The sequence below is a fragment of the Lampetra planeri genome, chromosome 12, assembly GCF_965212315.1.
Source record: "Lampetra planeri chromosome 12, kcLamPlan1.2.h2, whole genome shotgun sequence".
Classification (NCBI taxonomy): Eukaryota; Metazoa; Chordata; class Hyperoartia; order Petromyzontiformes; family Petromyzontidae; genus Lampetra; species Lampetra planeri.
Genome location: NC_136118.1, coordinates 14,155,430 through 14,181,518, shown reverse-complemented (window position 1 = coordinate 14,181,518; position 26,089 = coordinate 14,155,430). Strand labels below are relative to the sequence as shown.

General features: G+C 48.4%; 1 protein-coding gene across 1 annotated transcript in view; it reads left to right on the top strand.

Annotated features, from left to right (window-relative positions):
• Positions 1–297: 297 nt before the first annotated feature.
• LOC144721734 (disintegrin and metalloproteinase domain-containing protein 8-like) overlaps positions 298–26,089 on the top strand; it is an 80,831-nt gene continuing 55,039 nt past the window's right edge. The window contains exons 1-6 of the mRNA XM_078599613.1: positions 298–379; positions 6,377–6,495; positions 11,622–11,698; positions 17,111–17,189; positions 18,309–18,388; positions 20,692–20,989. Of these exons, the coding sequence (XP_078455739.1) occupies positions 313–379; positions 6,377–6,495; positions 11,622–11,698; positions 17,111–17,189; positions 18,309–18,388; positions 20,692–20,989 (720 nt within the window). The 5' untranslated portion in view covers positions 298–312. The remainder of the gene's footprint in view (positions 380–6,376; positions 6,496–11,621; positions 11,699–17,110; positions 17,190–18,308; positions 18,389–20,691; positions 20,990–26,089) is intronic.

Sequence of the window (26,089 nt, the reverse complement as noted above, 5' to 3'; positions counted from 1 at the left end):
GGGGGTGACGAGGGCTGCAACACACCCCATCACATCCCCTCTCGTTTCTCCATCCTCTCCCACTCAACCCGAGACCACCGTGCATCGCCAGCCACTGCACTCACGGCGCAGCAACTGACTTCAAGTCTGCACCCTGGAACATCATCATCATCATCGTAGTCGTCGTCATCAGTGCTGAGGTTCACTGCTCCTCATCCTGTCGCGCTACCGAGAGGGCAGGAGCGAGGAGCGAGGAGAAGCAGCAGCAGGAGGAGGAGGAGGAGACGGGGGTCTCGGGACGGGGTCCAGAGGGGTCGGGGGGTCAGGGGGTTCATGGAGCCCCTGGGCCCCCTGCTGCTCGCAGCTGCGTGCAGCCTCTGGCACGTGGGGCAGGGGGCAGGTGAGGATCAGTGTGTGTACCTGTGTGTCAAGGTGTGTGTGTACCTGTGTGTGTGTGTACCTGTGTGTCAGTGTGTGTACCTGTGTGTTAAAGTGTGTGTACCTGTGTGTTTGTGTGTGTACCTGTGTGTCAACATGTGTGTGTACCTGTGTGTCAAAGTGTGTGTGTACCTGTGTGTCAAAGTGTGTCAGTGTGTGTACCTGTGTGTTAAAGTGTGTGTACCTGTGTGTTTGTGTGTGTACCTGTGTGTCAACATGTGTGTGTACCTGTGTGTTAAAGTGTGTGTGTACCTGTGTGTTCCATTGTGTACCTGTGTATTAAAGTGTCTCTACCTGCGTGTGTGTGTATGTACCTGTGTGTCAGTGTAAGTGCCTGTGTGTTGTGTTGCCTCTGTGTTTCAGTGCACAAGCCAACACTCTAGACCAGTGGATACACGTGCGTGAAAAGTTCAGCGTTCAATATATTTGTCGAGTTTGAGAATTCACACTTGTTTTGGCATTGTGTCGCCATGTGTTTCAAGGTGTTCATTCCCAGTGTGTGTATCTGTGTGTGTCAGGGCATGTTCCCCTGTAGTTTAGTCAGTCTCTGTTGTGTTGTAGCACGCGGACCTGGTGCTTCAGAGCTTTCACTGAACACACCTGTGGAGTTCTCTGTGTATAGTGTCGCCGTTTTAGTCTGCGACCATGTTACATGTTATGAGTGTACTTATTAACACGTCTGTGTAGTTGGAACTTGTTATTTACACCGTATGCTTTCATTCTGTTCATGTACCTCGTGAGGTTTAGGGACACAGACCTCGAATTAGGGCTGTGCAACTGTGGAGCGATTTTCACGTCCCTGAATATTTCGGTGGGAGGGGGGGGGTCATGAGTATCCTTCATCACCAAAAATAAAATTATTTACTTGACGTTCATCTTCTTGGTTCTTTCGGTAAAGTCACGTAGAAGGGAAGTAATAAAATGATAAAAACTAAACGTAATAAAATAATATAATATAATTTTTTATCATTGTATTACTTCCCTTCTACGTGACTTTACCGAAAGAACCAAGAAGATGAATCCCTGCAGTCACGAAAGCTTAAAATCGAAATTTACTTGACGTTTTGGGTAATTACCCTTTTTCAGCCAGTTACGGTGGCTATGAGATGTTAACTACCTCGCTTGGCATACAAGGAGGTCGTGGAATCGATCAAGACCCTGACGCCTGCTGCTGTATATTTCGACTTTGAACGTCTCTCTCCCCGTGGTCGCGTGGATTTTTCTCCGGTCCCCCCCCCCCCCCACATTTAGAATCACGCGTTTAGAGTAGGTGGCAGCTGCTACAAATGTGCACGTGATAAGTCACTTCTTTGAGGTATCATTTGTGGTCAGGTCGGACCTTACCTGGTAAAATAAAAGCTAAAATAGTTGAGTTTCCACTGTATATATGTTTGATTTTACAGAATGAGGCAATGCTCAAGTGCTGTGTTTTGTGATTGGGGCTTCTTCACAAACTGCCAACACAGCAGTGCCTTCATTATGTCCGTGTAGATGTTGGGGCTGCACACAGCTCTTATGTTCGAAGTACTTCACGGAGGATGTGCAAACCCAAGTTGTGCTCGCTGCTGACACCTGTGGGATTTCACTGCGACTCAACTTTCATTGTAAAGTGTTGGCACCAGCAGCAGGCCGTTCATGGTTCATGGAGCGTTCCCCACGCGGGGACTCTCAATGGCGATCAACACGACCCCACGGCACTGACTCACGGGTGTCGTCAGCGTGGCACTCTGTAGCAAGTTTTTAGATCATCGGTCCACAACTTCACCCGACTCCTTCACGTACTGCCGCAGTTAAAATCATTACCGGACCTGCTGTCTCCAACCTCAAAGATATGTATTTAAAATCAACAAAAAGATTTTAACATATATATTTCCAGTCAACCGCCACCCTTGAAATGCATGCACGTGACTGACAAAAATATCTTTAACACGTAGGCTTTCGCGACCAATATTATTCATAATCAACGTGTTTGGGTTTAGATCGGGTGGTGGAGGGTTACGACACATTTATAAATAACGCGATCTAAACCCAAAAACGTTGATTATGAAAAATATCTTTGTTTCGAAACAGTTTCCGTAATTTTCATCGGGGCAAGCTTGTGCATGTGACTCATACACGCGGTCCAACAGCGCACAGTGCACACGTCGTTGTTGTAGTGAGGAATAGACCAAGGCCGTAGCCATGGAGTCAACATTGGGGGGGACCAAATCTTCCAGGGGGTCTGGGGGTCCCCCCTTCCCAGAAAAAAAAATCTAAATTTTAAAACGAATTTCCTGCCTAAAATATTTTTAAAAAATCACTAACACATGGGATGGACGTTTTAGTAAATTTATTTACAATAATGTTTAATGGTGTATTGTATTACATTGCTCTGTTTTTTCTTTTCTTGTTTCATTGTATGTAATGGCAGCGATTATGGACTAATAAAGTACAACCATAACCACAATCATATGAACAGAAATCTATTTTATAGCCACACTCGTTTGCAGTAGGAAGTATTGTACATTGATGTAATTTGTGTCTTGCCCTTAATCAAGATTTAGTGGAATGGTATTTCTGTGTGAACTTAAAAACGGTCAGCTACACTTGCGACAACAAAAAAGATGGCTAAGAGAAAAAAAACACATTTCTCCTTGTGGCTCTCAGATGGAGTGTTTTCAACTAGAAAGCGCGATCGTGAATACTGATCAGGGCAGAGAAAATAAACGTGCACGGTGGCTCATTAATGCTTCCTTTCGCGGTCACATGAGGGTCAGTGAATATCACAAACTCAGCAGAGATGATGTGCAGTGAATTGTTTTAAAACGAGAACACGTGCAATTTTTTTGACCTATTAGTGGTGACCAAAGGGCCTTGGGTGATAACGCCGTGGCCCTGTCAGAGCACCTCCGACGAGCACGGTGAGCCATGTACGGTGCCAAAGAAGTCCAAAACACTGTGCATGAGGCAAGGATTGGCAACCAAAAAAACAAGAAGAGACATTTTTTTTCGAATTCTGTTTAAAAAACGAACTCAATAATTCAAGAGCCGCAATGATTGTGCTGACTCCGAGATGGTGGTGGTCCTTCATAAATAACGTCCACAAAGCAGCAGCAGCAGCAGTCCGTTAAAGAGAGCCGCAGTTTGCCGACCCCCGCTCATGAGCAACACGGCTCCGATCCTGGGATTGAATTGCGCGCTTGTGGGCAAGACAGACCTGTTGTAGAGAAACTAGAAATTGTGTGAATCGTTGTAGATGGCGTTGTCTTCCCGAGTGTTTGGCCAACGTGTGCGAGGATGCTATGCGACACAGTGGGCACGAGTTCACCCTGAACCCTCATTGGTTCTGAAACCCAGGGATGGGTCATGACACCAACAATTAAAAAAAAATCACGAATATATCCAAGTTAGTTTTGTTATAGAGTCTTTTCAAGGTTCACATATCAAAGTCGAAGATCGTGAGATCAAAGGGAATGCAGTACTTTGATTCTCATGCCCACATTGCCTGGAGAACCCCCACACGATGTGGACATACTCACAAGTTCAGTCAGCGACGAATCCCTGTTTTTACATCGCAGAACTAGAGAATAATTTTAATAAGACATACCTTCAGAAAACTTAAACTGTGTATAGTTTGCAATACTTGCACTCTTTGCATTAACATTTAAACAGGGCGAAGGTTTCCTCAGATTTCTTACAGCTGTACATTGATTCCGGCCGAGGAAACGTAAAAGGGTAACAGGAAGTGGCTTTCTCGTCTCATTTCAAAGCCCGCTGTAATTTGTGCAAAGATTTTGCAGAATGCAACCAGCCATTTAGTTCGTCTTGACATAAATAGGTAAATTAATGGAGCTATTTTAAGCTTGCCGGAATAACACCGCAAAGTTATGCATATTACTCTTAGAACAAACACGGGTGAAGGCAAATCAGAAAATAAATACATTGTAATGATAATAATGATTGGTAGCTTTGCTCATTTGTAGGTAATTGGACTAGCTGATTTGCGAGACTGGTTATGACCCAACGCACACTGCCCATAATGCAATGGATAGACACTGCACGACTGGAATTTGCAATGCATCTCTGCTTTATATAGAACAAACAAAAATGGCTTGGAACTTCAAACCAGGGAATAGGCGTGCAAGAATGGCAATCACGTGACAGTACTATAAAATGTCTCTGACTGGAATCGTGTCCGAAATCATCATAGCATTCGAAATGCATGACTCTTCCTACATGCAGTACAACACCACTTGAGTTGCTTCTCTTGTTTAAAAGGAATGTATAAAGTGCCTTGCACGATGCACTTTGCACAGAATTCACAACGGTACAGGTGTGTGTGTGTGATGGTGGCGATGAGGTGAATGAAATAGATGAAAGGAAGCAATTGGGACAAATCTGTGACGCGTGAATTCGGTGAGAGTGAAATTGACGGCAGTAATGACGATGAATGGATTGAATGAATTGGGGAATGAGTGAAAGCCGCATAATAAGAGTATGAAGAGGGAAAAGTAACGGTGGCGGTTATGAGGGGGAAATCAAGGGGTGGTGGGGTGAGCTCGAGAAAAAAAAGTGCTGAAAGAGGTCGTCCTTCCCACAGTGAACATTTCCCAAACACAAATGGCCAAAGAATGTCCCATGACTGCAGAGAGGACAGTGTTACCAAGAGGCACGGCGATACTTACATAACGTAATTGGGCAATGATTTAGGTTTTTGGATATGACATTGCAGACTCCGGATGCGTCAGATTGTGTAAACGAGATTGAGCATCTTTGATGTGTATCCTGCTGACGCGTTTGCGATAACATTATAATTCCAGGGGACTACTGCACTAAATAAAATAGCATTCATTCCTATATGAGCTTCTTATCGGGTAATTGTTAATGTTGCTGCCTGTACTTACATGGACCTCGTGAAATTTATGACACAAGAGGTCTTCTCTTAGGGGTGAATGTTTAGCTTCGAATTGCAGCAATTTTGTAGTGGACTTAGTAGATGGCATAGAGATTGAACAATCATGTTCATGAGATACCCACCCACACAGCGATAAGCTGCTGCTAGGAGGCAGTGTATCAAGCAGATGTTTCATTCTGGATGTGCGTGCTCTGGGTTTGGGACATTCTCAAAACCACCCGTGGAATTAGCCGACTGTCCTCAATTGTGACCTTCCTCTGTATGTATGAACGTACGTGTGTAAAAGTAACTTCTTTCGCACCGTTCGTTGCCAACCGTGCTATGGTTTGGGTAAACAAAGAATAACGATCATTGTATTCATCTGTAGCAACAGCTGTAGCGGCTGGGAGACCCACGGTTCCCTCCCTTCATCCGGAGAAGTCGTTGTGCAGGGGAAACTTCACGTCTGAGTGCCGAGCGCGTGTTTATATTTGGAAAGTGGCCCCTCCCGGCTCAGCGTGCGTGAGCGAGTGGCTGTCGGCAGGAAGACGGGGTCGGGGTGACGACGACGACGAGGAGAAGGCGTAGGGAGCGCGAGAGGAAGTCGAACAGACCTGTCTGTTGGCACCGCTCTGCCGCCGTCTTTAAGAAACAATGCCACAATCTATTTTTTTTGGTTTCCCACCTGCATGCATAGCCTCCCCACGCCTCCGTTCCTCATCTGCCTCGCTCGTTATTCTTCATCAGCCCTCTGCACCCACCCACAGGAGACGTCTCTCACCTTGCAGCAAAATCTGGGGCCTCGAGGAGCCCCGCAAATATTTTAAGAATCGACGCTGGAAATGCGATCTGACTCCTGAGCGTTTGATCTTAGAACGCGCCTTCTAATTCTAATTCCATTTTGCTTCCTTTACCTCCGAAGACTCGTTCTGCTGCCTGCGCCAGACCTGCCGAGCAAAAGATCTGAGTTTAAGCAACGGCGTTCCCACGCACACCAGGCTTGCTGCTGGCGGTGGCTGCCTTCTTGTCCTAACATTAAATTTGTACTCGGCTCTGGTTTGTGACTGCCCCCCCGGCCCCCACCAGGCTTTGAAGCTGAGAGTGTGCACAGCGGGCCGCTCGGGCGGAGGAGCGGGCGAGACGTGTTCGTCCCACGGCGCATCGGCGAGACCACCGCGCCACCACGGCTTCCCCACGTCACACAGGTAGAAGCACCGCGCCCACGTGGTATGGAGCTCCTCCCAGAGGTAGCCCCCTGGAGGTCGCAGCCGCGAGTGGCGTTTGGGAACTCGTGTGGAAGCTGGCGTGGGACGCGACGTGGTATGGTACCCGGCAGCGCGCTTGGCTATCTTTGTCTCCCCAGTGCCAGTGCTGACACATTATACCTGATGCTCATGTAAGTTCGACTCGGCAAAGGGGAGGTGCTGAACACCTTCAGATGGCTATTGCCACCGATGTACATGGCTGCAGCCTTTTTGAAATTTCAACAAATGAGCGCCATGCCCTCTTTTCTCTCCATCTGAACAAGACCGCTTGTGTTGCGATCGAAACGTCGTGGGTTTTTTGCTTAAAATTTTTAGTTTTGTTTTCTACCTACGTGACTTTACCGAAAGAACCAAGAACATGAGCGCCATGCTACTGCATCTTAAAATTAATAATGCCCTTTATTCAGCTCAAAAGCCTCATGAGGTGTCAACACATTTTCAGAAGGGTCCTACATTGGGATGTTTGGACAATTCCATGAATGAACGTTGAGCATGTTGGAGGAAACTTGAGTATCAGGCAAACATCAACACGTTCGAGGGTAGCAGTTAAAGCTCCGCACAGATATATTCAACAATTCATCGTCGCCCGGCCATCACCCGGCTAGCTCACAGCCCAAGCGTACAACACCAGGGGTATTCTCAGGCAGCATCCAATCCTCTATTCGATTGTTCGAATTTTTACTTCACCATGTTAAGCCCACTGAGCTATCAAGCTCTTTTTCAGAAGCGACCTGACCACAAGTGATAGCTCAACCAAGTGGATTATCATATGGATATTTCTAGGAGCCAAATACTCTAAACGTATGTTTCTAAATGTGGAGGGAAAAAAACGGAGGACCCGTAGAGAAGTCTGCGCAACCACGGGGAGAACATGGAAACTCCAAATATACAGCAGGCGTCAGGGTCGGGATCGAACCCACGACGTTCTGTATACCAGGCGAGGTAGTTAACATCTCGCCACTGTGGCGCCCTTATCTAACCAGGCTTAACCCTCTTTAGCTTCCGAGAGCCATCGGAGGTCGGCGTGTCTCAGGTAAATCAGGGATAGCCAACAGAAACAAAGTAAAAACACTGAAAGCAAATGGCAAGGATTACAAGGGTCTCTCCTGCCCCACTACAGCTCACAGCCAACGGGCTATTGGATCGCTCGCTGCGATCGTTACGCTCCAGTGACATCCTCACCCTAGAAGCGGCGTGCCTCTGGGAGCCGAGGAGGTTCCAACGCGCGTGCATGGAACGTGCAGCAGGGCGCGTCGCACGTGTTCCCCCAGCTGTGGGCTGATGTCACTCTTTGTTCCACGATCGCAGCGAGCAGCGCTTCGAGCGAGCACGTGGCGGCCGCGCCGTCGGCTCGGGCAGGGCGTGTGTCTCGTTTGTGGTGGGGACGGTATCCACGGAGGGGGGGGGGCACGGAGCACGCGTGCGGTGCGAGAGTGGCAGCCGTGGCTCGAGGGGGTTCCTGCAGCCGGTACTTGGTTCTCAGCCGGGCTACTCACCACTGCATTGGTACTTGGTTCTCAGCCGGGCTACTCACCACTGCATTGGTACTTGGTTTTCAGCCGGGCTACTCACCACTGCATTGGTACTTGGTTCTCAGCCGGGCTACTCACCACTGCATTGGTACTTGGTTCTCAGCCGGGCTACTCACCACTGCGTTGGCAACACAATTATACCCACGTTTGGGTTTTTTTTAATCAAGCTCCACCGTCTTTGAGGGATACAATGTGCACCTAAATTGATGGATTTTTGGAAACATCACTGTGATTGTATCATGGCGCATCACATTCTAATCTTGTATAAAGGGCCTTTCTAGCACCCTCAGGTAAACTCCCAAACAGAGTTCATTGTGCACTTCTTATAACTCACAGGCTCTGAACAGCATCATCACCATCATACCTAGCACTATAATTGTTATCACCAGCATCATCATCATCAGCAGCAGCATGGAATGACCCCAGTAGCACAGTAGCCCAGAGGTCGCAAACGGGTTTTGATTCCTTACCCGTACCCGTACCCGGCCGCACCAGGGTCGCAAACGGGTACCCGTACCCGTACCCGGCCGGGTACGGGTAGCCGGGTATCGGGTAGGGTATGGGTATCGGGTACCCGGTTGCGACCTCTGCAGTAGCCACAGCTCCAACCTCCGTCATCATCCTCCTCTGGCTTGCGCAGCCCCTTGAGCCAGATAGCGAGGCATCGACTGGCGAAGGAATGCCCTCTCACACCAATGAGGTGAAGGTTGTTATGGTTCCATGATAGTGATTTGACTGGCAGCACATATGGGAAAACTGTGATGATAAAAGCCAGAAAATTGTACTTTTAAAAACGTGGCTGTTTAGTCACAAGACAATTTCATGATTTAATGACCATTACATGGCAAGAGGAAATGGCTTAATTTGTCATCGAACGCAGCTGTGTGGCATAAATAATGATGGTATTCAGTAATCATTTTAAGTTTATATACCATCTTGATTTGAACCATGAATGAGAAAAAATACGGTTCACATTCATATAAACTTAGGCGGGCGAGCGAGCTGCCACATTGGGGTGCCTGAAGAGACGAGCGCTGAGCACGCGGCACTGAGAGCATTGAGCCCCTTGGCAGCCACCCAGCAGCAAGCCCTCGCTGCCCGGCCCTAGCAAGGTGACGGCCTCAGCCTGGCCGCTAATGGCCGCGTTAAACAACCGCCAACACAATTAACGCGAAATTAGTTCTCGTTTCCCGCGAATCAGACTGACTTGGATGATAAGAGGAAGCTTCAGCCGCAACCTCAGTCATACAGATGACGCGCGTGCACGTGTTGTGAGTTCGTGTTATGCGTCGAACTCTGAAGGGTGCCAAGGGAAGAGCTGTGGTGTCATTTCCAGGTTATTCCACGCGGTGATGTTTGGTTTTGATGTTGTCGCAGATTTCGCAACTGTGAGCGTGCTTTGCACGGGAGCATAGACGCTCACAGACGCAGTTTAGCAGTCGTTTGTGAACCGTAAGCACGCATACTCTGAAGGCTGAACGCGCTGCTGCCTGCCTTTAAGGGAAGTTGCTGGGTCGTGCTGCTCACGGAAACAATTACAGTCAAGCACTGGGCACAGGATCGCATTGGCTGTCCAAGACAAACTTGACAAATTCCGCTTGGTGAAATTGGTATCCGCAACCATTTTGATGTAAAAATAAAGAAACAATTACCGTATATATTTCTTAATTTTATATATCCAATTTTTTGCATCAAAAAAAAGGAGAGAAATGGCATGACGTGTATTTTATATTTCCTGAACCAAAGAATGCACGAAAGCAAGAGGAGACGTGCATCCAGGGATATGGGTCAAAGTTTGCGCGTGGAATCCAGCAGTGGAGGCCTGCGGTGTGAGCGTGCTTCCCAGCGGGACGCTGTCCGTGTTTCATCCTTCATTCAAGTGGACAGAGTGTTCGTGTCTTTTCAGTTTTGTGTGTTTGCCTGTGGCTCTGCGTTTCACAACCACAGCTGGGCAGACAATTTACGGCCGCTCATTCAAGATGAGGACCCGCATTGCGTTTTGATGCTCTATGAATAGAGACAGCGTTCTGAGAATCAGGGTTTGAATCTTTGGCTTTCACTCAAGAAGAAACCAGGTTCTCCAGTGTGTGAGCTTGAAGACCTCAGTTTTCTGGTTGACGAGAATTCGAGATAGAGTTCAATGTGACCTATATATGAGGGTTAAAATTATCGTGTCCAAATAACGTATGATGAACATATGGTGAAGCACTCCACACATCACAAAGGAATGCTTCCTGACGAGTATGGCGACGGAGGCTCATTGAGTCTGACAGGCCTTCGGGAAGGGCATTAGACAGTCCACAGCATTAGCAATGTTTGTGAGAGAGTAACGCAATTACATTTTGAATGGATTTTATTTGTAGATGTTGCTGAAGCAGCATTAACACGTTGTTTTATTTGTGTGATTTATTATAATAATAATGTTCGGTGCGTTGCTCAAACTTTTAGGTGGCTGGGGTCTCGTGCCTCCAACATTCATGGGAGTTGATGGCAGTAGCTGGCTGTGATGCATCTTCGACGACCCCTAATTATGAGGGTTAGAGGCAGTGATTCTCAAACGGGGGACTGCATCATGATTTCCTTAAAGTCCTTTAAGACAAAAGATTGTGCAGTATTTGTAAGCAAGTTGAACCTAAAAAGGTCAAAAGAAGTCACCGCTGTCAATGTTGTCAACGGCGCTTCAAATTTCCATCGCTCTTTCCGTTAAATCCCACAGTTAATTCCCACAGCTGCTGTGGGATTTAACCATCTGGGTTTTCTGCTTTTCCGTTGGTCACTAACCTCTCCATGCGATTAGCGCGCTCGCATCGCCAGTCTGCCCGCCTCTAACGGGCGTCCATGCCCCTCCTGTCCCAGCCACGTCTTCCTGCCATGCTTCAAGATAAACTTCAATGTTGCCCGCTCTTGCCTGACGTACAACTCTTAGTCTCTAGTCTCTACCGCATGCAACTACATTGAACATGCGAGAGGTTCATATTCCTGTTACGTTGTTAATGACATGCAATCAGGGCTTTGATTCATATTTTAAACTTTCACTGAATATACCTCATGCACGAGACCGATATTATGCCGAATCTGAACTTGTTAATTCTGATTCAGTCTCGTGCAAGAAGCGGAGTATATTGCAGGCCAGCAATCGCTCGCTCACAGCACTGCCGACAAGCCCCCCCCCCCCGGCACCTCTAGTTTGTATTTGCCGACTCTTCTCTGTTGACGTCTTGTGAGGCGTGTGAGCACCCACACTTTACCCCACTGCGCGTGCCCTCTGCCCATCGACTATAACCGCGGTCTACCCATTGACACTGCTGCGTGGGCAGAGGCGGGCGTGGGGATTTAGGGAAATCCCTCCGTTTTTTCAGCTGCCTCGGGGTCGTGAGTTCAGTGTGCTGACCAGTGCCGCCACGGCAGCATCCAGAGGAGTGCACTTGCTTTGAATACCAAAGTGAGGAGAAGAAAGGATTAAAACTTGCCCGGTTGAGTTTTGCGCGGGCAACTTTTCACCCAATGCCACATGGCGGCGGTGCGTGTGAACAGGCGGAGTTTCCAGCGGCAGCTCGGTACAGCGTGCGGGTCGCGGGACAGCCGCGCGTCCTCAACCTGCAGAGGAACAGGTGAGCAGCCGTGACATTTCAAACTCCACGATCATCTCACCGCGTGTGTTGTGCGTACGTGCGCATGTTGAACTCCGTTTGGACCGGATGTAGCCAACCGTGCTCAAGGTCAACACAAGTCGCCTGTTAAAAATTGACCAGGTTGTTGCTTGTAAGTCACCTGATCATGCATATTTATTTAACGGGATTGATATTTCTCTCCGCATCTCCAGATGGTCACGACTGGACGTCGGAACTTAACACGACACTGTAAAATTGTTGCAAAGCCTGCAGATGACGCACCATCGCATCACTATTTTATTTCTTCTGTCCAAATTTCATTAACTTATTGTCTTCAGCTTTGCTCAGGCAAGAAAACACACGGCCCCAATTTATAAGTTAAAGAGTGTTTCTATATTTCCATCTTGTGGAGGAATCATGCCCACGTCTCCACTACCAATAACAGGCAAATCTCCATGGCACAATGTCTTACCCTCCTGTTATCAAGATGTGAATCTGGCCCATACAACACAGCAAGTGCTGAAGTGATTACTCTTTGAAAAGTTGCCTTTGCCTCATGCTAATAATGATGGTGGTGATATTAATATATAGCATACGATTTTAAAACAATTGCTGTTTAATGAAAAAGCTAATAGAATGAGCAATTACCCATGTTACTGCGAGCCTTGTAACAGATTTCATTACAGATTACCTAAGCTCCAATGTAATCAGTATATTGTTTACTTTAGAAGTTTCCCTTCCAACACTGGGTTCCGTTGGCAGTGGGAACTCCTGTCCTGACTGTGTGCCTTGTTTTATTAAGTACCGATCTAATTACATGTTCAAAATGAGCATTAGCGGCGCTGTGGAGAGCACTCTGCAGCCGAGGGTTTGTGGATCGCAACAATGTTGCAAAACTCCCTCGCTGTGGGCGCTAAGGTGCCATACCTTTGCACCTCCGAATAGCATGGTTGGCTATGTGCGGTGCGAAAGAAGGCCAACGTACATGCATACATACCTTGGCTTGCAAGGAGAAGGCGGTACAGCATAGCGCGGACTAATATCAGCCGTCCCTTCTGCATGGAATAGCGCGTTTCCCCCTCGCGCGAGTGAGTTCTCTCTGGGTGCTCCGATTTCCTCCCACGTGTTTCGACCCTCATTAATTGGCTGGATGCATCTTCACATGTAGAGGACTGCAGAGCTTGGGCCATTGTTGGCACTGGCTCACCCGCCTGGCTGCCTTCCAGCTTGTCTGTGGCTCCTCGCTGATTGGGAGATGGCTATTTGCATGAACGCCGACGCTCCATACAACAAAACTTGGAGTGTTTGAGTGAGAGAAATTGATTGCACTTAAAAGTGATGGCCTTGGTTAGGAACCGTTACAGTTGGCTTTGGATATCTTTACGTTCCTATAACTCGGGTCAGAGTTGGGCATGGGAGTTATTACTAGTAGGAACCTCCTGGTTACACCAGCCCACAGGGGATTATTGTGTCCGTCCGTCGTGCAGGGAGGGGCTGGGTGGGGAGGGAGGGGCTGGGTGGGGAGGGGAGGGTGGGGAGGGGCTGGGTGGGGAGGGGCTGGTCACCCCGTGGTGCCCTTATAAAACTCAACGTTTAACCTACTCACGCCGGCTTGTGCCCACCCTCACAGTCGGGCATATTTGCGGAATACACCACGCCGCCATTGACCCTGGCCATTGACCGAGCAACCCAACGTTCCTACCAGCTCCCTCCGCAGGAATATGTTTTAGTGGCTGGTGTGCACGAGAATTAGAGCTGAGGAACAGCGGTTACGATTGCGATGTGGGGCTCGATTCGTGGAGAAGGGCTTTCGTTGAGGTGGGTTCATTGCGTGAATTATGATTGTGAAGCGGTGCCGCTGTGTGTGAGTGGCGGGCAACAGCGGCGAGGGATGGGGTCCTTGCCGTTTCGTGTGTCGTGACATTGGTCAGCAAGGAGGAGCGGTAGCGCAGTCGGGCACCATTGCACGCTGCACTCACACGGCTCCGCTCGCTGCACACCGCACCGCACGTTGCTCCGCTCGCCGCACTACCCCGCCGGCATTGATAAAAGGGGTGAAGTCACGGGCAGATTTAAAATTCAAATTTGGCACCGGGGTGAAGCGGTCACTGAACGCTAACCGTAGTGGCACTGACAAACGACGTTTTAGTGGCGCTGGGGGGGGGGGCGAGCCGCGTCGACTCGCTGGAGCACGCGGCGGTTGCTACGATGCGGCGCGGCGCAGGGTCCGGCTCCTCCTCCGCGGGGCCGTCGGCTCGGGTTTCCTTGCCAGATGTGCCGAGATTCCTGGCGCCGCCAGTCCACCAGCGAAACGAGAGCGTCATCCGGTGAGGGGCTCGCAAAAGTTTGGAGCGTCCGGTGGGGGTCTTTTGCCTGTTCGCTGACGACAGCCGCCTGTGATGTCGAGCGCAGCTGCAGCAGCAGCAGCAGAGCTCCGCTGCAAGCCACGGCATCTTCACAATAAAGCGTCGAGATGTTATGCTAGCCAGCACGCAACTTTTGTGCGTAAAAGTTGAATGGTGACATTGTTTCAATGCGAACTCCTTTCCTCTAAGAATCGATATCATCAGGTCCTATTTTTTAGGAGTATTCTTCATAATCGAACATCAGATGTGCTGTGTGATTGGTTTAAGTGCCACGTGGCCTCATTCATGCCTAGAACGTCACTGTGCTCAGACAAGAACCGTTTATCAAACAAAGCAATCGCCTCCATGCTCATGCTGAGAAGCACAAGTGATTGGAATCCACACCCAACCAGAATGCGATGCTGGTGATCTGAGAAAGACTACTGTTGCCTAGCATACATCATAAATGTAGCGTCACGACTTGTGTTATTGTCGGTGACCTGTGTGTGACACTTGCCCTGCAATGTGCAGCACTCTCCGGGTTCACAGCCAAGGAGGCCGCAATAAACAAGCAAAAATGGCTTATTTTTAATTCGACATTATCCAATGTTTGATAAGTAATACATTGAATTTGAATGACGACACTCTTACTCCCAAATTCAAACGTGACCTTGTTGCAACAAGCCACCGTGACACTTAAAAAAATAGATCCCATAACGCATTGCGTCTTGTGACATCAACAGCTGTGGCGTTATTGTTTCGGAGGTTGTGTGGGTGTCGCGTGTTCAACATTTGCCAGAAAAACGTCGCGGTTTTCCGATCAGCGCGTGAATGTCAACATTGACGCCTGCTCGCGTGCATCAGTTGCTCCCAAACGGTGCCTGGACTCGAGATCCAGACGGTGGCACACTCTCTGCTTGGTATTCAATGGGGCAAGTGCACTTTCCTCACAAAAGCTCTTACAAACTTGTTCCGCACGGCGATACGAGTTTCGGCTGGCAACGTCCAACGCTGCACAAAGTAACGAGCACTCGTTTCTCGAGGATATCCCTTCCCCCGAATCGCTCGCTCCTGCGCCAAAGGCATTGCCCTTGAACACTGTGAATCGTTCAGCTTAGAGGACAAGAAAAACAGAAGGAAGGCTTTTGGTTCAGCAGCCCCTCGTAATAAACCGCCTCGCCGCTTTGCGAGCAACAGCTGCGATGGAGCATGTGCGGATTCACTGCCACGTGGGCTGTCGTCAAGGGCAGACACCGGGAGAGTGTGGATGTTGCCATGGGTTCAGAGGTCAGGCCTCTCTGTCTGTGCTACACCTGGCCGACAGCTGTGCTCAGAGTTGAGGGTGATGATGATGATGATGAAAAGCCACCACATGGCATTCATTTCTTCCCGAAAGGAGACGGACAAAGCAATTGTGTTCGTATCTTAGCCCGGTCCAATCACAACACTCAGTGTCCCTTAATCGGCTGATAGCCTGATTAAAACAGGGCGGCGGTGTTTTAAATTCATCTAATTAATTACATTCACTGGTTGACTTACCCGTGGGCACACGGATATTCAACGAATGGTTGTGATTCGAGGTCATTATTTAATTGGATTTGTCCGTTTTTTATTCTCATTTACATTGCTTCTAGTTTTTGTTGTTATTGTTATCGTTGCCATATTTGTGCAAATAATTCAGTTGATTCATAAATGCATCATATTATTCGATGCGTAGAGTTGAGAGGGCCCAGGGTGGCAACTGCCTGCTGCTGCTGCGTACGCGACCCACAGAGAGTGGAGGAGGAGTGGGGATGGTGGCGCGCCCCGTGCCACTTTGCCACAGCGCACCGGGAGGGGAAGCACGCGTCTAGACTGCTCATCACGAGTTATAACGGGAGTCGCCGGAGGCGTTTTGTTTAGCTGGCCGACACGACTGCTTTGTTACATTCATTAATTCTCTATTCATTCTCCGCTGTCACCGCGATATTCTGCCCTGCTTCGAAACGTTCTCCTTTTCTCGGTTCTCACCCTAATTACCTCCCACGGGAACACATTATTTCAAAGAAATCTTAACTTTGGTTAAATATAACACTGTGAATGTGCGCTGTGTATTCACTTTTCTCGAGTCTCCTGCAAAGTGCAGACGCGCGACGGTCGTTGCGTGTGGAAATGTTTCAGGGCATCTGTGTGCAGCCACTCGCGATTCGCGTTCGATCCAGACCGGGTTTGAAGAAATGTAAACACCCAATGGGGTTAAACAACAAAAGTGATTTGGTGCTGCTGCATTGGCAGTGGTGCACGAGCACAATGAACAATGCAACTCAAAACATTCGTCAACAGCACTGCCTTAAAAGCACAGGGCAGCACCCACGTGATAGACCAGGAAATCACGCACGCCCATAATATTCATTAAAACATTCTGCGTGTGAATGTAATCTAATAATAACGTGTCGTATTTGGCATGCCTGCAGGACACCCATGTCTGCCATGAATACTGTCGTGTATAACGACTCCCTGCATTTCTCGTCATGGAAAAATAACATTCTGAACGCTGAAAGTGCCACACAATTTGACATCAATTCTGCAATTTCCACAGTCGGTGTTTGTGCTCTAAAATGTGTATGAGGCATCCATCATTTGCTCGGCTGGTAGTGTGCAAGTTTGCTTCGAAGTGGCCCTTTAAAATGTCCACTGGCATCATCGTCATCGTGATGCAGGTGCCACAGCATGGAACTGCATTCATGAGCTCTCGCAAAAGAGACGGTCAATATCCACGGACTCTCACCTGGAGAAACAAAGGACTTCACAAACTTGTTCCAAATGCAATCGAGGTGTTAAATCTTGAACTAGTTTCCTGTGCTGCTAATGAAAGTCTACAGATGAGCATGGTAACATGTTTTATGTTCTCCAAACCTTGCTCATATCTTAGCAATGTCGTGATTCTTACATCTGTGATATTCTTTCGAACAATGTGCATCTGTGCGTGACAGCGCACGTGGTCGAATGTGTGCGCTTACGGGTTGCTCCTCCGTGTGAGGCTGTCTGCGCGTGCGGCTTACGCTGCGTCTCCAATTGTGCGTCGCAGGGAGCTCGTGTCCCCTGGGTATGTGGAGTCCCACTACGGGCAAGACGGAATCCTCCGAAGCAGCCGACCCAACCTCACAGTAAGAATTCATCGTCTTCGAAGATCCCCCCCCCCCCCTCCATTAAGTCACGCGACTGTTGGGCCAATTTCTGTGAGTGAGGGCCCATAAGAGGACTCACACGAGCACGTGGTGTGTAACCTGTAGCACACACACGCACACTTGCCTATCTATTTCAATATATTTATACAAAAACTGATATTTAATCTAAATTGATCTCGTGGAAGCCCAGATCAGATGCAGAACCGGGCATTGAATCCAGGGATGGTCACTTTGCCAACACTCACTGCACTCGCGTGGCCCCGCACATAACGCCCTCTGTAAAAGCGGAGCGACTGTTGGGGAACTGTGGGTGGGGAGCGCTACTCATGGCCAGCCTAGAAATTAATGGGAATGTCGGGATAGGCGCAACGGCTGGCGGCCTTGATCGACGCCCCTTTCGAGTTAGACGCGATATAAATCCGTATAAGATGACATCTCTCCAGCGATGATGTTGGTCGTGCTACTCCAGTTACGTTTTATGACGAGTCGAGCTCGGTTAACCCAATTACGATCACTCGCCTCGGCCTACAGATCATTCTCACCTTACCCTAATCCTTTCCACGTGGCATCTACTCGGGAAACAAAATCCTTCTGTTAAACTACCAATAAACCTTCTTTAAATGGGAGGTCACCCCTTCTCTGCTACCCCCTACTTACGTGTGAAACACTATGTACATATATATACACAAAATATGATTAATGTGTTATAGCGTCGTTCACAATCACCAAGGAACTGTATGTATGCATTCAAGTTGAACTTTTCGCACCGTACGTAGCCAACCGTTCTAATCGGAGGCGCGCATACACGCGGGAACAATCACCAAAGCTCTGTCTTCCTTTGTAAGTTCGGGTGTTATCGGCCACCAACTGCATGTTTACATGTTTGTATGTTTGTATGTTATCGGCCGGCGACTGTGTGTTTACATGTTTACATGTTTGTATGTTATCGGCCGGCAACTGCATGTTTACATGTTTGTATGTTATTAGCCGGCAACTGCATGTTTACATGTTTGTATGTTTGTATGTTATCGGCCGGCGACTGCGTGTTTGCATGTTGGAGCTGGGCTCCAGTGGCTTTCCCTCTCTCTCCGTCACCAGCGGCACTGTTTCTACCACGGCGCCGTGGCGGGCGCTCCCGGCTCGTCCGTCTCTGCCAGCACGTGCGGCGGACGCCTTCGGTGAGCGGCGCCCGTGGAGTGGCCGCTCCTCGGCTTTTTCATCGCTCGCACGCGAAGGGAGAGAGCGAAAGTCAAAGTGAACTAAAACTAAAAGCTATTTCTGTACTTTGTCAGGTGAGGCCCCACTGAGCCATGCAGCGCTCTTTCAGAAGCACCCTGGCCGTCACAGACGATAGCTCGACGGAGTGGCTCGTCACGTCCAAATTTATCGCAGGCAAATACTCTTGAGCGCACATCGGTTCTAAATGTGGAGGGAAAAACCGGAGGACCCGGAGAAAAATCCGCGCGACCACGGGGAGAGAAACACCGCAAACTCCAAACATATACAGCAGCAGGCGTCAGCGTCGGGATCGAACCCACGACCTCTTGCACGTCCCGCCACCGGACATACATGTGGTAGCCGCTTCCCGCAGTTGCGCACACAGACGGGCACGCGCGGAAGAATGCATTCAAGTGTGCACGTGTCCACACTGGCGCTATAGATGATGGCACGAAGATGTCTCCTGTTTAGCCAAAGTAGACTGTGGGGACGAGTGCGGTTAGCGAGTTCCGATTACGACCGATAGGCAGTCGAGCGGGTGGCGTGGCCACACCGAACCAATTACTCGTTCAAGGCTGTGCCAGTCGGAGGGAAATCCACGCCACAGATGTCTTACACGGTCAGAAATTGAAAAGTTGCATTAGCCCCACTTATTCTTAGTTTCTTCAGGCAAGGGTTGTGAGCACTTGTTATTAAAATCTTACGGCTACATGTACATCGTGCATACGTCCTAACGTACTGCTATGTAATCCGCACGCATGTGCACGCTCATTCAAATACAGTACGGTATGTACGTAATGCACAAGCATATCAGCACACTCCCACTCTAACACACTGTACATGGCACGCACACATGCTCACCAGATGCAGGCATACAAAACACACACAAAGTGAGTGCAAATATTCATCTATTGCAGTCACACACACCTCCGTTATATAGATGCTAGTAGACCAGAGTTTGACCTTCCCCTGAGATTTAAACCCTTGACGCTTGCACTGCGAGTGAGTCCTCTACTACAACAACACCCTCCAGCTGAACCACTTGGACATTATTAATAATGAAAGTCTCCCCATGCCGTCTGGGTCATGGGTTCGTCTGACCATACTTCACCACAGTGGCACATCACGTGTCACTGATGTGAGCCATTGCTAGGGATCAAACTTCGGTCGCCGGACAGAAATTATTATTCGTAACGTGCAATCCCATTAAATAGACACATTTGTCCGGCCCAGATGTAATAGGGGTGGAGCGGTGGCGCAGGAGTTAGCGCACTGCGCTATCAAGCTGAATGTGGTTACCAGCCGCAGCTTGTGTCGGTGGAAAATTATATCTGAGCTGGTCAGTGTCCCCCCTTTAAACTCCCAATGACCAGCATGGTGAAGTATGGTCAAGCAACCCTCCAAGCCAAAATTTCATCTGGGTGGAAACAATCTGAGTCGGCACTGACGACAATATGGGTCTAATTCCAGGGCTCTTGCCCAAGATAAAACTGGGTTCTCAAGTCGAGAATATACCTCAATAAACCGCGAATACCAGATGTGGGTATGGTAGGTTCATGCTTACTATTTCATACCGCACTTAGTTTGGTCAAGCCCTGCTCTTACGGTTTGTTCGGCAAATAGACTCAAAGTTAAGAGCATCTTTGGTGTGCACAGATGTATGATGCAATTCAATTTTAATCCTTTAAAATGTCTACAGAAGTAACGTGACATTCAGGTCACTGTGTAGCCCAACATGTGGCGTAATCAAGAGTTTTATTTTGGAGAAGAAAACAATCATCCCGCTCTATACCAAGATGCCAAAAGCACCATTCACATAATTTGAGGTTATTAGCCAGAAAACTGAGGCACGAGGAAGTTTTTTTTTTTAAGGAATGCACGGATTTGAGATGTTTGCCCAATTTCTATTTTTGGGGACTTTTCGTTGACGAATAAAGTGGAGTTTCCACAGGAAAACTCAAAAATGTGAAGGGAAAATACTGAAGACAGTGGCCAACTGCTTGCTCACGCCACTGCTGGCAGGAGGGCCTCCACGACAGGAAGCTCCTAAGGAGCCGCTACGAGGGGGTATTTTGCCTACTCTTCCACACTTAGCCAGACATCTCGGAAGAGGTGGGAGTATCCACGCCTCACCTTGCCATGCCCAATCGTTGGGAGGGGGGGCGGCGGGCTCGCCGCTAACACCGCAGCAGCACCCTCGCACGCGGTTGACCGAAGCGTTGTCCACCTGCTGCCCCGTGTGTGTGCCCCGTGCTGCCCGCAGCGGACTGGTGGTGCTGGGCGGGCTCCCGTTTGCCCTCGAGCCCCTGGGAGTGTCAGGCACGGGGGTGATGCACGCGAGCTACCCCGCGGAACGCGCGCTCGCTCGCGACTCCCGCCGGCAGAAGAGGGGGGGGCGGCGGTGGCGGCGGGGCGCCGGGAGATCGTGCACCGTCGCCGCGGAGGTGGAGAAGTCGGGCCACAGGTGGGGCTCCTTGGCCAGGCAGGAGGGGGGCGGCAGCGCCGCCAGGGAGCAGAGCGGGGCGGGAGCGGCGGGCACGCACTACCAGCATATGGAGAAGGTAACGCGTGCACCAAGTCGACTGCTATCCCTTTCCCGTTACGATGACGCACCTGTACGTCATCGGAACGGAATCAGAAAAAAAAAATAACTTTGTCGGTATCTAGGCTCCCACAAGGCCATGCGGGAGGGTGTGTGGCACAGTTTGTCACCAGCTATCGTAGAGTGCGGTCGTGTCGCTACGGTTCTATGCGGTGGGTACAATGTCTTTAAAAACAAGGGTGCTATGCCTCTCTAAATAAAATTCACGTGGACCGCTCACACGTTTCTGAGATTCAGCGGCGAAGAAAACACCCACCCTGCAACTTGCAGCGATATCGAAAACGGTGACGACATCACAAAAGAGTGTTTCAAACAGCCTACACGACGGCCTTATGCTGCATAGTTTCAGCAGCATAGGTACAACACAAGCAAACGCAGGACCGGTTTTGCCGTTCACGTTCTCATCAGCACACCGGTGTGGAGGGATGGACGTGTATATATGTGAGGAGGCGTATTTATTTTGCTCGCTATATCCTCCGCAAGGACGCTGACGATTATTTTGTACAATAAAATATGTCACTGCATAAACATAAACACACGAAGAATGTGTAGTTAGGTTGTTATTGTTAATTATCCGCTTCTGTGTTGGCCCTTGAGACAAATGAACACTGCACGGCATACACACTTTGGCCTTGAAGCGTTGCCATCGAGGCTGCGTTTTGGTTTAGCCCGGCGTGATCAGCTGGAGCAGTGATGCACGCCAGGAACCGGAGACACTGGCCTCCTCCACAATGACAAGCCCCGGGTACACAGGAACGTAACAGACATACAACGACCTCCGTGTAGCCTCAGCAGTCTCGAGGGGGCAAGTGCTGTTAGCGAGCACCTATTAAGGCCGGCACGGCACACGAGGGGTCGCCTTTGTCTCCCCGGTACGAACGATGTTTACGCAGTGCCGGATTAAGCTAGTGCGGGGCCTGTAGCATATGTTATAAAGGGGCCATGAATTAAAAATGCATAAATATAGAAAATGGCCTTTCATGGTGAAGTAATTGTATTTTTTCATTTGATATACAGCCAGATAATACGACAAATCGCTAACCTTAAACACCCAGTCGTTCAGAAAAGTTGAAGGCAGTATAGTAATAGAGCAAAGTGCAGAATCACTGAACCAGAATTGATAGTTTGAAAGAATTTAGCGCGGGGCCCTTGAAAGTGAAGGGCCAGTAGCATATGTAGCTACTTTTGCTACTAGGATAATCCGGCACTGTGTTGACACACCGCACCAGGTGCTCGTCTATGGCTGGCTCGACCGAGGGGAGGCCCATCAACGGTTCAGACGTTCGTCACCGATGGTGACGTTGAGCAGGAATCGAACTCTGGCCGCCGTCTCCGTAGGGAATGCACAATCACGTACAGGGACACACACACACGCTGACATATACAGGAACACACACACAAGTTAACATATACAGGAACACATACAGGAACATATAAAAAGAACATTAGTAGGAAATGCGCACGTGGCATTGTATATGTGCCTGCCCCAAGCACCTGGGTTTAGCAGCCTGAGTTGCATGCAACAGTGCCCTTGACACATGTCTTGGCCTTTCGTGCAACAAACGTGGTGTAAGTCTGGTGACACCTACAACATTTTGTAAATCGATGATAGTAATAATCCTCATCGTTTACAGCCTGTTGTCAATCCGTGCTGAACGAAAGTTTCCTTACATCACGTGGGGGCGGGGGGTGTTGGTGGACTCTACCTCACCATGTTGGTCAGTGGAGATTGGCGAAGTGGTTGGTTCATAACCGTTTCAGATATTTTACCGGTTTGTCAATCTGTGGCCGGGAATCGAACGCAGGTTCCTGCGTTTATAGCTTTACGTGATCCACTGCACCATTGAATCGAGTCATGACTTAGGAGTGAATTACAATGTTGGTCCATAACCGCAATGTGCGAGTTTGTTTAAAGTTGATGTATTTTTCAAGGAAGGACGCCTGGATGTACATATACAAAGAGAAAATAACATTGTTTTAGAATTAATTTTTGAACGGCCTGTTTCTGCAGGCCTTAGAACCTGGTGGAAAAAACAACTAACCGTGAACGTGTTTTAGTAGGCCTCATTAACAACACTTCACAACATGAAGAAATCCAAAGCATGAATTGAAAAAAAAAATTTGAAAGTGCAATATTGCAGCCTGTGATTCAAATAATGTCTGTATTAGTATCCTTGGTAATAGTCTGTGAACGAATGTGAGATTTTTACAATCGGTTCCATGTTCGAGTGGCCATCTTGGACTTATTTTTCTAAAGTCTGACCCCATGACCATGAGCAGATAACCACCGATTTTCCTGATACGGTAGAATTGCATGCAGTATTGTTTTAATTTTACAAATTACGTTTGTAAGTTAAATAAAGAAACACAATTCCTGGTATAATCCATCTAAAGCGTCCCTCAGTGTGTACTGTATATTTATTAGATTTCAATAAAACCAGATCATAATTTGTAAACAGGCTGTGTGTGGGAAATTTTAACAAAATATACATGCTTAACAAAATAAACTAAGAAAAAAAACAAATTTGAGATTGCTTTAATATAACCAAGTTGGCCAACCAAACTTATGGCATAATGAAATGTCTGATTGATTGCCAAGTTGAAGTAATTGTTATTACTGCTGGAAAAATAAACTATTCATGCGTGCGTGTGATTAGCGAGGGGTCCGATCCTTAAAGTGCAATGTGTGCACTTGATATTGCACATATGTGTTACGTTCCTTGCTTATAAATCTTGTGAATGCATCATTAACATCATCCATGGGTTGACTCGCCCCACAGATGTAAGTAAGAAATATAAATTTAGACATCCCACTTGTCAGACTTGTGGACCGACAGGACCAAGTGCTTATGATAAAGATCTTGGGTTCGATCGCGTAAATGTAAACTTTATGATTAATAATATTGGTCGTAAAAGTCTACGTGTTAGAAGCAAGTTGCTATAAGTCAGTACCTATTAAGCCGTGAGATGACATGCATCATGCCTGCCCATCTTTGTCTCGCCAGGGCTGATGTGTTTTCTCTCTACTGTAACCGGGTGTTCATTTTAGATCAAGTCGACCTGAGGTGGCATGGGTCAAGGCTGATATTTTATGTTCCAGTGTTGCTTTGCATCGACAGCGATGGGCCCAGGTTTCACTGAGAATGTGGTGCGGTGATCCTCGCACCGCTCCTCACACAAGTACACACGTGCGCATACCGCGCCGCTCTCGCGCTCACTCACTGATCGAAGCCTGGAACGCTGTTGCACTGAGGAGACACAACATTAAACAGCAGGAAGCCTGCTTCGCTGTCCAAACCGTAGGTGGACTGAGACTAAACTCCAACACACATATGGCGGTTGTTGTTCAGGGCCAATTGAACTGGCGAACTGAATTGATAATGATTTCGCCTCCAGAGTATGCATATTGCAATAACTTAGATATCAATTGGCCTCGAGCCCATACCATGCTGTTGAGCAATTTCGACAGAGATACTCAATACTAGTCAAACCGTTGCCAACACTTTTAATAATATTGTGCAAGAGCTGCAATATTTTTGTTCAAGTGAACCGTTGCTGTGTGCACTTTTTGACCACAGAGCGAGGCAGACACACTGATTGGTCTCAGCCATCCATGCCCCATCCCAGTGTTTTGAATACCCCCATCATTTCGATGGCACCTGTTGGGAATAGCAGCGGCAGATGTGTGTTTGCTTGCTTGTGTTTTGACTGGCACAGCATGACTGCATATATCGAAGTGCTTTTGCAATACTTTCAGTCAGTGGCGGCTCCTGCAAAATCTCTCAGGGAGGGCAAATGTCTGGATGATTGATAAGGATAAGGACCACCCATGCAATGGATAAATTAACAGCTTAAGCATGTAAAGGCAACTTCACTTCTTTAATATTAATGAAAAATAAAGTGACTCTTACAATACATCTTGTTTGTTTCTATACTCACTATTAAAACAAACCACTCAAGTTTCTTTTATTAAAGATTCCACTAGGTGGCGACAAATTATATTGTTGGATGAAACGTGCTTACGTATGATGACGTAAGCACGTATGATGACGTAAGCACGTTAGGGCGAGCCCTCCCGGAAGCCATAGAGAATGCATTGCAGCGCCCCCGTTCGAAAAAAAACATCTTTGAATGTAAGTCTATGGGACCACTCGGGGCGATTCTCAGCCGGAGTGAAATCGCCCAAAAAGAGGCGGTACTCCACAGAACGTGACATGACGCTGATTGGACTATATCCAGAGGCACAGTGACGGCTAGCGTGACTCTGTGGTTGAATGACATTGGTGGTGCGTCGCCCAATCGCCCTAATGAAGAAACCGCCCCTGCTTTCAGTGTTGTCTGCAAACCTCTGGCATGCAGAGATGCGTGCATGTTCACTACCAACATCCTGAAGTCCTTTGGCATTGGTGAAGGGGGTGGGGGGGGGTAGAGGCAGGATGCGGAGTTCGGGGAGTTGCCTAGGGGGACGGACGAGGCTGTTGCGATCCAGGGAGCACTGCTCCGTGTACGCAGGGGGCACTCAATATCGACCCTTGTTATTATGCCCTCTGGCCACTCTAAGCCTGGGCAGGGGGTTTAATGCAAACCAGACCTTTTTTTCTGTAAAATGACCGATTCTCTGAAGAACGAGCGCACTTCCTTTGACGTTAATTCAGGCGGCACGATGCGGGCCCGCGCCGTTGGCTCACGCAGCGGCCGCAAGGAAATTCACGGAAATCCTTTAACCACCTCACGGAAATTTGCCGTGACTCTACAGAACATCTTTTTAGGGTTTTTTTGTCAGCAGGCACAAGACATCCCCCACCCCATTCTCTTGCTGGCATCTTGAGAGAAAAAAAAACAAAGTAAAACATTGGTTACATTGCAGATGGTGAGAGCTGGAGACCTTCATCCACCAGTGGGTTAACCCTGGCTACTGAACCAATTTTTTTTTGCAAAAAACACATTGTAGCCGTTGATACATTATTCATGGCTCACAATCTTCCGTAGGAATTCCAGCCCCCCCCGCCCAACCATGACAGTTTGAGAAAATCTAAACACTCATGTGTTTTTCATTCAC